General features: G+C 47.6%; 3 protein-coding genes across 3 annotated transcripts; 2 read left to right on the top strand and 1 right to left on the bottom strand.

Moving 5' to 3' along the window:
- Positions 1-3,010: 3,010 nt before the first annotated feature.
- LOC133911260 (uncharacterized) lies at positions 3,011-3,769 on the bottom strand. The gene has a single exon (XM_062353460.1). It carries the CDS (start codon positions 3,609-3,611, stop codon positions 3,165-3,167), a length of 447 nt encoding a protein of 148 aa, XP_062209444.1. The 5' UTR covers positions 3,612-3,769; the 3' UTR covers positions 3,011-3,164.
- A 2,453-nt stretch (positions 3,770-6,222) lies between these two features.
- On the top strand, positions 6,223-9,247 carry LOC133913408 (cytochrome c biogenesis protein CCS1, chloroplastic). Its single transcript, XM_062356555.1, has 8 exons — positions 6,223-6,943; positions 7,038-7,257; positions 7,343-7,454; positions 7,544-7,816; positions 7,901-8,172; positions 8,270-8,426; positions 8,528-8,611; positions 8,708-9,247. Exons 1-8 carry the CDS (start codon positions 6,229-6,231, stop codon positions 8,864-8,866), a joined length of 1,992 nt encoding a protein of 663 aa, XP_062212539.1. The 5' UTR covers positions 6,223-6,228; the 3' UTR covers positions 8,867-9,247.
- A 130-nt stretch (positions 9,248-9,377) lies between these two features.
- Positions 9,378-11,013, top strand: LOC133913409 (probable calcium-binding protein CML41). Its single transcript, XM_062356556.1, has one exon. It carries the CDS (start codon positions 10,342-10,344, stop codon positions 10,873-10,875), a length of 534 nt encoding a protein of 177 aa, XP_062212540.1. The 5' UTR covers positions 9,378-10,341; the 3' UTR covers positions 10,876-11,013.
- The last annotated feature ends 363 nt before the right edge of the window (positions 11,014-11,376 follow it).

Below are 11,376 nucleotides of genomic sequence, written 5' to 3'. Positions count from 1 at the left end.
ATGAGACTTCATCATGGTAAAATTCATTTTCAGCTCTTTCACCGAAACAAATCTTGTGATGTTGAACGAGTAACTGGAAGGAACTTTCACACTGTGTAAGAACTCACAGAATTCTTGTTTCTCCATCTTGGAGAGAGCGATAGCTACTAGGAGTAGGTGTTTTCTTTTGTCCGTATCATATGCATAAAGCTCCGACCTTAAGCAAATTTCTTCAAGGTTAACTTGTGTGTTCTCATGATCCTTTCATTTTTGCTTCATCTGGAGCATATACCAATCAAACTCTCACATATATTCTTCTTTATATGCATATTGTTGATAGAGTGACGAATATTTAATTTTTCCAAATACTCTAGCTCGAATAGTATTGATTTTTTGTTCCACATTCCTTTTTGTTCATCATCAATAGAGGATTGTTTTCGCTTGCCAATGACAACATTGATATTCTTAACCTGATTTTGGATATCTTCTCCGCTAAAATAGATGTAACACCTTGTCTCTTGTGCTATCGAAGTTCTTCTCTATGTTTCGGTACGGGTGCTTCCTAAGAAGGAAACATCGATGCTGTATGTATACTATTTTTATCGAGTTGTTCAATCTAAAACTACATGGGTCATCTAAACAATGAGTGCAAGCTTCACATTTTCTTCTGCTCTGACCTGACACATTACGAAGTACTAGTAGATCATTAATGGTGACGAACAACATGGCATGCATGGTAAAATATTCTTGCTTGTACTGATCCCAAACCTCGACGCCTTCCATTCTTAAGATCATCAACTAAAGGTTTGTGGTACATATCGATATTGTTGCTAGGTTATTTTGATCCTAATATCAAGATTGACAATATAATGTATTTCTGTTCTTTTACAAATCCAGGGTGAAAGGTTGTAGATCGACAATACAACACGCTAGGTGCTATGTGAGGTACTCATGTTACCAAATGGATTCATACCATCTGTGCTCATAACAAACATAATGTTTCCCAATTTTTCATCGAACTAACCAAATGTAGAATTCGTCGAGTGCCGTATCATTGCATCGTTCTTACGACCCTCGTTGTGCCAGCGCACCAATTAGACCTCCTTTATGTTGGCAAACAACGCTACAAACAGGGAATTGTAGAAAAATATCACACCATATTCCTAGGAGACCATTTACTTTTCTTGCCTCCATCCCTGTCACCACCATCATTTCTACGTTTGTATCAATGGGTTCCATAAATAGGGCATTGATCCACCTCTGCATACTCTCTACAAAACAAGATACAATCATACTTACATACATGTATTTTTTTCCATTTCTAGATCTAAAGGATAAATTATCTTCTTCGCGTTATAGACGCCTCTGACACCAAGTTTCTCTCCGGTAGCATGTCTCATAGCAGATCCAGCAATACTTTGAAACTCTTGTCAATTCAACCGTGGGTTGCCTTCAGCTGTAAAAGCTTTAGGTTTCTAAATAGCCACATGGACTTCTACTTACAGTTAGGATAAAAGACGACTTGGAATCTCACACAAATTCTTAGAATTTAGCAAACTCATTATTATTATACTTGCCATACCGCTTAACATCCCGTACCATCTGGTCCATATTGTACACAAAATTCACGAGATCATTATCATTGAAATGTAATATGTCATCATCCCTGAGATCATGATCCATATCCTGAGGTGTAAGTCTTTGATCCACATTGTCGACATGGAGACCAGATCCATCTCTTATTCGTTAAGGTCTTCCTCGTCATGTTTGTTTCGATATGTGTAATTCTCTTTAAATCCATGCATGACCAAGTGTACATGCACATTGTTTGGTTTTGAAAACTTCTTATTATTATTGCAATTGCGACATGAACAATATATTGTCGTTTTACTATGATATTTCATATCCATCAATGCAGCACACATGAAATATTTCACTCTGCTCAGTTATTCTGGACAAGTTCGGGTCTCAAGGTACATCTAACTTCTATCCATCATCTACAATGTAAAAATATTCATTCTTCATTAACAATTACCTTAATTGCATGATTAAGCATGCGATTAAAAATTCCGTACAATTATACTAGATCTGTGGTATCTCACAATAGATCAGGCAAAACTAGTATCAAATCTAATATCAATACAAATCACTTGTACTAAGATTTTAGATAAAAATGCAAAATTATCTATTACAACTCAAAGCACAAAAATCTATCAAATAGGGGTTAAAGGAGGAGAAAATGAGAAGACGCAAACCTTTAAAAACCTAGAAACAATTTAAACTTTAAATCAATAAGATATTAGAGAGTCTCTATAACCGAAGAAAAACGCCAAAGGTCGCGCTCTGTAACTGTTGTGCGTGCAGTAGCTGACCAGCTCTAATAACAGAACTGATTTATTAATGACAAGTGATATTATGACTCATTACTTATAATTAACCTAAAGAGACCTATCAATAATGAGAAACCTAAGTGGGTTGTGATATGACCCATTACTGATGTCTGGTTCAAAGAGATCATCAGTGACGAGTTTGATATCTGATCACTAGTGCAGTTACGACTTATCACTAATGTTATCAATAACAAGTAATTTTATAAGCTGTCACTAATAATAATAATAATAATAGTAGGTCATGATCCGATTTCGATCCAAGACTATTGATAGATCGTAAAATAATCTATCATTAAATCGTATTTTTTTTATCTGTTTTTCGCTTAATGCAGCGCGACAAGACCCAAGCCCTCGGTTTGCCGGTCGCTTCCTCGCCTGCCTCCTAAGTTGTTCTTGGTTCAATATGGAGGGCAAGTTCCTGCGATGCTATCACGTGAATGCCGTGACATTGTAGGTATTTAACACTCGCTCGATGTTCCGCTTTTCAGATTGTCTTGCGCCAAATTGAATTCACACGACCGATGTTTTCAAGTGAGGTCTGGCAACTAAATCAAGTCCTATTATTTTCATAAATGCGAGGGGACAAATTACGCAAAAATTGATCAAGCTAAAATGCCAGTGCCTGAATTATGGGTTTCGTATGGCAATCCAACAACAAACTTGATGCTATATTCAATAGATCGCGAATATATTCAACCATTTTTAGTATTGACACGATCACACTAGACACCAAAAGACACTGCGACACGATCACACACACTGGCACCGCCGGCCGGGCAGCAGCTAGCAGCTCGATCAGCCCAGCGCCGCCACCTTCCGGTGACCGCGGGCCCTCCTCCCCGCGTCCCCACCGACGCAGCTCTGGCTCCTCGGGTACAGCTCGCCGGCGCCGGCGCCGCCGAACTCGCACGGCGCGTCCTCGTCGATCCGCGCCATGGAGAGCGCGGCGGCCATGCTCTGGCTCCTCGCCACGGCCTGCAGCTCCCGCTCCCGCTGCTCGACGCGCCTCTGCGACGCAGCTCGAACGAGCTCGCGGAGGTCCTCCTCGGCGGCCGAGTCGGAGCCAGCGACGCTGTGGCTTCTGGACAGCGACGCCGGCACGAACACCGGGTACCCGAACGCGGCGTCGGCGGGCACGTAGCGCGCGCACCCCGTCAGCCCCCGCACGTACAGGTCGCACGCCCGGCCCAGCGCCCGCGCCGGCGCCCTCCACAGCCACCGCAGCTTGCCCCCTCGGCTCATCCCTCGAAACGCTCGTGTCAGAACAGCAAAAGAATGCGCTTGCACGCGGCCCGGCTGATGCGCGAACAATGATGGCAAACGTCGCTTGGAGAATTAGGTGCGGAGCCTTTCTGTAAAAAAAATGGTGGAGTGGTTTTGAGCTTTTGCGCTTCTAGCGAGCGCCTCCTTTATATTGCGGGTGGGATCGGGGACCCGCGCGCGCTGCGGTTAGGTGGTGAGGGTGGAGAAGACGTGACAGACGTTCGCGCGCGCCACTGGGGCTGGGAAACTGCGGCCTGCTGGTTCTGCTTGGCAAAACTGTGTCCGGCGCCGTCACGTGCTCCCGTGGCGACGTTGCCTTGCCGCTTCGGCGCAGCAGTTGTCGTCTCGGCGGCGGTGTCATCTGACCTTCTAGATGGAGTGCGAATCATGGCTTATTTGGTTGCAGCCTAATATTGGTTATGGCTAAAGTCAGAGCAATACTAAACTTTAATAAAAAAATAGCCGTATGATTGGTGTGATCAAACCAAAATTTGACAGCCAACCAAAACGAGGGGTGTCAAATCGGCCGCTCAAAACTCGCCCTGCTGCTAGCTGACTGTAGATGGGCACGGCAAAAAAAAAAGGTATAAACAAATTTTGATTTCGAACCAACGCTAACCAATTTTTTTGGACGTGACCAAAATTTGGTCTGACTTTCTGTGTCACAAACAAAGCAGGCCCCAACAACCAGACTGGAAAATGGAAGTGTCCCGTCACCTATTCGTTTGGCAGCAAAAAATGTGCTCTCGCGCCTCTTTCTCCAGTAGCGTAGAACGGAGCGATCGAGAATTCCGTGAAAGAAATCAGTATATGCATATCACGTATATGGACAGCTCGGTACATCTCGTTATGGCTCACACCGTTATACAGTGCTCACAGGCTTGATTGCTTGAAAAATCAATCAGATAGCTTCCGTGATAAGTTAGCTTCAGGTTTGTTTATGGCCCATTTGGTAATGGAACTTTAGCTACAAAATGCAGAGTGTATTGGTAATGGAGCCCAGCAACGTTGCTATACATTTTTTTTCGATAGTGCATATATATATATAATATTTCTTACAAAAATCTTGAAAGATGTGGTTCTGGTAGGAGCGATTCTGCAAGACAAAAACAACGATGTCGCTAAGGCTTTCCTGTTCCAAGTATAGCATGCACTAGGGCCTGGACGACAATATACAAAGAAGACTCTGATGAACGATCTGAGAATCGTCACACACTCTCTCATCTGCGCTGACGCCTGACATGAGAGAAACATCGATTGCAGTATGACTATCGCACGACGATGGAACCACAAAGCTAAAGAACGATACAGCCACGGCAACCCCGGAAGCGCGTGCCCAATTTCTCTGCGAGCATTTGGCACGACGTCTCGCTCAGTTTTGGCGATCGAGTCGAGCGCAGTCAGTGCCGTGCGCGAGGTCTCTCGTGCGCACGCAGGCCGATGGCTCCAGAATTCCAGATTCCAAAGCGCAAGCTAGCTGCCGGGGAAACCCAATCGAACGGGTACAGACTACTACAAAACAGAGGGCGAAGAGGGGAAGGGAGCCGCCGCCGCCGCCGCCGCCTCGCTTCGAGAAGATCCGCAGGCCGCAGCGCCACGGGGAACCGACGTGGAATCGGAAGCCTTTTCGCGAATTTTTTAAATAATAGTATTTTTTGAAAATTGTAAAAACAATAATTAAATTCACAAAAATATAAAATAGGTATTTATCGACACACAAAATACCAACAGATCCCTAGTCAGTATACGGTATGCTGACTAGCACCTGTCGGCACTCCAGATGCAAAATAACATCCAGCCATGACGAAAACCTGAGACCCATCAGGGAGCTGAAACCTGCCGCAGCTCCAGATCTATCGTGTCGTCTTCCCTGATCGCGCAACAACAACATGAGGCGACCCGCCTTCCTCGATGGCACGATGACGACATGTGGCATCCTATCTTCCCTAACCGCACGACGACGACGTGGACTGCACCTAGGCATGGGTGTGATCGTGTGAGGCTATGAGTGTATGAGGGTGTGGCGTATAGTGTACTGGCGTGTGGGCTATGGATGAAATATGGACAGGTGGAGTAATGGGATTTCGAGGCCTGTGGGAGCACCTACGGATGCAAAATATAATTTGGATCCAAACCCGACTCAAGTTGGGATTCGATCTGATAGCCCTATAGAGCGGTTTCTACACTGAACCCATCCCCACCAGGTATGAAACCCGTGGAGCTCTAACCCAATCCAGTCCCGTGCCATCCTTACTTGTACTACTATCCAGTCCAGGCCCAAGCTGGGCCCGCCAATGCGCAAAAAACTGATTAGGTCTCCAACCGATTGTCTATTCCAGCCCAAGGGTCTCAGGCCCTTTTGGCACCCGAAGAAGCCCAGAACTCGAATTTCAGACGAGGCAATTTTAAATCAAAATTTTAGCGAGTCGAGTCGAGTTTAGTAAGTCACGAGCCTCGAGCTTTTTTTTTTTTTTTACAATCCTACCTGCAGCCGCCTCCTGATCCGGCGATCACGGCGGCGCATCTATTGTAGAGACCTGCTTCCGTCGTCTTCCTGTGCAGGACTGCGAGGTGCAAGGTGCCACGCACACCGCCGATGCGAGCGCCGCACCGCCGGCGGCACGAATGGCGCCTCCTGCCGGGTCCCTCGGCTCAGAGTGCGGCAGGACGGCCCAGTCGCCCCGGCCCGGCAAATCTGCCAAAGAAAATCGTGAGCCCAACCGCGAAATCCCGTGACGCCTCCTCACTTCACCTGTGGCTTGTGTGCAGCACCCGCGCCACGACGCCTTATCCACACATCACCCCCGCCCCCTCCCTTTTCCGCGCGCGAGATGAAGCCATCCAACGACGCATCACTCCCTCGCCGCGCGCGCTCCTTCCCGCCGCGCCCGCGCCGATGCCGTCCGCCGCCTCTTATCTCCTCGTAAACCCCTCGAAATCTTTCTCCTTCCACCGCCTCTCGCCCCCGTTCCCGTCCCCGCGTCTCCCCGCCCGCCGGCTCCATGTCTCCTGCGACGCGCCGCGGGGTAGTAGCAGGAGCGGCGGCGGCGGCGGGAGGCGCGAGGTCATCCCCGCCGGCGCCAGCAAGGCCAAGAAGCAGATCGTCTTCTTCGACGCCGCGCCGCCGGTGTCGCAGTCGCAGCAGGGCGGCGACGAGGAGGGGAAGAGGAGGGAGCTGACGAAGGATGGCAAGGACGCCAACGCGGCGCTGGCGCTGGCGAGGAGGGCGACCAAGCGGACGCTCGCGGTGCTGTCCAACCTCCCGCTCGCCATCTCCGAGATGTTCGCCATCGCCGCCCTCATGGCCTTAGGTACCGCGCTGTGACTTAAAAAGGTGATTCTTTGCTGATGTGTCTTGAATTCCTACTCATTCTTGTGCTGGCATTGGGAATGTTGCAACCGCAGGCACGGTGATAGACCAGGGAGAGGCGCCGAGCTACTACTTCGAGAAGTTCCCCGAGGACAACCCGGTGTTCGGCTTCATCACGTGGAGGTGGATCCTCACACCCGGGTTCGACCACATGTTCTCCTCCCCGGTCTTCCTCGGCCTCCTCGCGCTCCTCGCGGCGTCCCTCATGGCATGCACCTACACAACCCAGCTCCCCATGGTCAAGGTCGCAAGAAGGTACGGCCGCGTTGTTGCGTCCTCTCATTTTGGTAGGCCGATCAGATAAGCATAACGGACATCAAGTGCCGGTGTATTATTGCAGATGGTCGTTCACACATTCCGGCGAAAGAATACGGAAGCAGGAGTTTGCAGACTCTCTTCCCCGAGCATCCATCCAGGATTTGGGAGTCATCTTGATGGGCGCTGGTTATGAGGTGATTGATACCTCTAACACACTTGATTTGCTTCAGTCGCCGTTCTTGCCTTCTTGGCGTGTGCATTATGTTTGTTTGATCTGTTGCAGGTTTTCACCAAGGGGCCATCTTTGTATGCTTTCAAAGGGTTGGCTGGTCGGTACGCGCCTATCGGCGTGCACTTAGCAATGCTTTTCATCATGGCAGGAGCCACGCTTAGCGCGACAGGAAGCTTTAAAGGCTCGGTGGATGTCCCCCAGGGTCTGAATTTCGTCATAGGAGATGTGATGAAACCCAGAGGGGTCCTCTCTGTCGCACCGGACGATTTCAATACCGAAGTTCATGTCAACCGGTTCTACATGGAGTACTATGACAGTGGAGAGGTAGTCTTTTTAATCAGCATTTTCTATGCTTGTGTGATTATGTGCATTAGATTGAAAGCCAAGCTAAGCTTGTTGAATTGCCAGGTTTCGCAATTTTATAGCGATCTTTCACTTTTCGACCTTGATGGTAAAGAAGTTATGAGGAAGACTATCAAAGTGAATGATCCCCTGAGGTACGGAGGGGTCACGATCTACCAAACGGACTGGGGATTTTCAGCACTGAGTGTGAAGAAAAATGGTGAAGGCCCTTTCAATTTGGCCATGGCTCCCTTGAAACTGAATGGCGACAAGAAGCTCTTTGGAACGTTCTTGCCACTCGAAGACTCGAACTCTTCGAATTCAAATGTCAAGGGAATGTACGCATAATATTTCCCTGTTCTAATTTAAATAACAAAGCTGAGCCATTAGCTATGAGTCATTAAACTGTTGTTTTGCCTTCTTGGTTACTCGTAGATCGATGCTTGCTCGAGATCTGCAGTCTATTGTGTTGTATGATCAAGATGGTAAGTTTGTTGGGGTTCGCCGGCCAAGCTCAAAACTCCCCATTGAGATTAATGGTAATGAAATACTCATTGAAGATGCTATTGGCAGTACTGGACTGGATCTTAAGGTAAGACCTACAGATTTATTGCTTTACTTTTGATTTTTCAAGACATTTGCCCTTGTTTGGTAATATCATTAAACGTGTCTTGCATTTTTCCTTTTCATCAGACTGATCCAGGCGTTCCCATTGTGTATGCTGGATTTGGTGCGCTCATGTTAACGACCTGCATTAGTTATCTTTCACACTCTCAGGTATGCGCATATGTGTAATTGTTTGTCATTGTTTTTATAGACAAAAGTATTGCCATTGCCTTACTGTTATAAATTCATGGTTTGCTTTCTGCCTAGATATGGGCATTGCAAGATGGAAGCACAGTAGTTGTCGGAGGGAAGACAAATCGAGCAAAGCTTGAATTCTCTGAAGAGATGAACCGGTTACTAGATAAAGTACCAGAGCTGATCGGTGCCAATGAGAACGCTGTAGATAGCAAATCGACCGCCACATGATTTTTTTTTTTTGGTTGAGACTGTTGAAGATGCAGGTGCTTGGTTCTTGTGAACCAAGGTTTGAAATCGCAAAACAGCGTCTTCAAGGATATATAATCATACTATCTTTCAGCAGAAGATACTTCATGCCGCAATTGGACTCTTTTTACAATGTTGAAGCAATAGATTGCTTCATGAGAAGATCACTATACAAAGTTCATGCTGGTAAAGCATTCAATTGATCTTGCAATGACTGAACTGATAATTTGTTTGTATTACAAGTTACTACAGAACAAAGTGATAGACTATAACCTTGGTTCTGTAGCTTAATTTTTGGGGAGCACTTTTGAGTGAAGTTATATAAAGTCATTCAAATCACAACAGATGCTTGATTGTTATTGAGATCTGTGTGTGGGCAAATTCCTCTGTTGCCGAGGATATCGATGCCATTCCATTCATGTCATTATTGTTGTGGTCGGTGTGGTGAACTTGGGGTGTCAATTGTTTCTCGTCTATAGTTCCATCAAGTTGGTATATAACAACGTTTTTTCATACTGGTCAAGATGAGGAGGAACATAAACTATCAAGAAAGATGCTTCTGCTGGTCATCTTTGATGCCCGAACCCAATGATGAGTTTCAGGTGGGTGATTTATCAATAACCAAACAACCAGCCGCATCTACTGCCATGTGGTGATGCCACAAACATGTGCCATGGGCAATCCCTAAGTTGTAGTAGTTGATAACCTCCACGAGAGGCACATGGATGCTCTGCGATTGAGAACTTGTGCTCGTTCTTGAGTGGTATCATACTTTCAGATTTCTTTGCTCCACTGAAAATTCAGCATCTTCACTGAAAATTCTGAACTTGACATTTGATGAAAGCAAGATCAAGAACAATCATTAGGACTCAATGGTCTCAAATGATACTCCTACATTGCTACTTTCATATTCCTTCTCTCTCTGAAAGTGCAAGGACATTTCTTATTCAGAGTCTGCATTCTGCGAAAGTCACTGCCTCGCAGCATCACTTGAACTGCCATCAGCTTCTGAAGGCCTGCAAGCACTGAATTTTTTAGTGTAATCTCTCTGGCCCATCACTCGTCAGGTCAAGGGCCTCCCAAACGGGAAATTCAAATGCAGAACCACCGGAATCTCGAAGCTCATAACTAAATCCCGGATTCCGAGATATCGTTGTTCGGTGGGCGGCGGCGCGCGGATCGTGAGGCATGTGATCACGTTGTCTGATGGGAGTTAGATAATGCCAAGCTGACAGTATCTGAGGCAGGGAGGTAGTTGCGACGCAGGCCCAACTAACTTCTCATCATGACCAGTCAAACCCCACACAAAGATGCATGTCAGCTTCTTCCTCGGATCGCAGCCACAGCAGCTGAGCTGAACACCTATAAAAGGAGGCCACTGCACTTGGTTCTTCCATTCCATAGCTGCACTTCACAAGTGACACAAGTGTACAAGTACTTGTCGGAAGGTAGCAGCAATGGCGAAGCAACTGTCTCGCAAACGGAGCTTCAGGCTGCCGCTCCTTTGCAGGCAGTCGGACGCGGCGAGCCCGCGGGGTGCGGCCGTCACCCGGTCGTCGTCGCCGTCGTTCGGCAGGGGGTCCGGGTCCAGCTCCAGCTCCTGCAGCAGGCAATGCGAACTGCAGAGGATCTTCCAGCACTTCGACAGGGACAACGATGGCAAGATCTCCGGCGCCGAGCTGCGCGCGTTCTTTGTGTCCATGGGCGACGACATGCCGTCGTCGGGCGACGGCGGCTACATGCTGGACTTCGCCGGGTTCGTGGCGCTGATGGAGAGAGAGGGCGGCCAGGAGGACGACCTGAGGGGGGCGTTCGAGGTGTTCAACACCGTGGAGTCCGCGGGCAGGATCACGGCCAGGGGGCTGCAGAGGGTGCTCGCCCAGCTAGGCGACCAGCGGTCCGTCGCCGACTGCGAGGCCATGATACGGGCCTACGACGTCGACGGCGACGGCGGCCTCGACTTCCACGAGTTCCAGAGGATGATGAGCTAGTCGAAGCTGGCTTATATAGTGAGGTTTTCACTCTCAGGGCCCTTGAGAATTGAAGGGTTGTTCATAAGTCTGCATCCAGATGAGACGACAATGCAGGTTATTACAAGGCAGGAGAGCTCTCTACCTGGATGATCTCCTGCTTGCCTGAAGCAATTTGCCGTCTCATCTTGTGTTGTTGGTGTGTCACACCAGTGTACCAGTAAAGTTCCAATTTGTCCTTTTTTCAATTGATTCCAGTTTTTCAGATACTTCACCTGCAGAACAAGGCCATGAATGACTCTCATTATGTAGGCATATTTCACTGTGATGTAGCATTTGAATTCAAATAGGTCATGGGTTTCTTATCTGGAAATGAGCGAGAAGATTAAACACATGTAAGTTGCATGGTAGCTCACTATTAGGAGTGAGCATATTAGGCATAGTACACTTCGCCCCATGAGTTTGAGAGGGTGAACCAGCAGAAGCTCCCCGGCCTTCTTCTCCGCCGCGAGCTCCGGCGGG

This window comes from Phragmites australis, chromosome 3, assembly GCF_958298935.1.
Source record: "Phragmites australis chromosome 3, lpPhrAust1.1, whole genome shotgun sequence".
NCBI classification, from domain to species: domain Eukaryota; kingdom Viridiplantae; phylum Streptophyta; class Magnoliopsida; order Poales; family Poaceae; genus Phragmites; species Phragmites australis.
This window is presented reverse-complemented; position numbering and strand designations above follow the sequence as displayed.

What these genes read in the sequence shown, in the direction of transcription:
- LOC133913408 (XM_062356555.1), top strand. Translation starts at nt 6,229, where the DNA reads ATGCGAGCGCCGCACCGCCGGCGGCACGAATGGCGCCTCCTGCCGGGT. An exon ending in GTACTGGACTGGATCTTAAG is followed by an intron (nt 8,427 to 8,527) that starts GTAAGACCTACA and finishes CCTTTTCATCAG; the next exon opens with ACTGATCCAGGCGTTCCCAT. An exon ending in GTTATCTTTCACACTCTCAG is followed by an intron (nt 8,612 to 8,707) that starts GTATGCGCATAT and finishes CTTTCTGCCTAG; the next exon opens with ATATGGGCATTGCAAGATGG.
- LOC133913409 (XM_062356556.1), top strand. Translation starts at nt 10,342, where the DNA reads ATGGCGAAGCAACTGTCTCGCAAACGGAGCTTCAGGCTGCCGCTCCTT.
- LOC133911260 (XM_062353460.1), bottom strand. Translation starts at nt 3,611, where the DNA reads ATGAGCCGAGGGGGCAAGCTGCGGTGGCTGTGGAGGGCGCCGGCGCGG.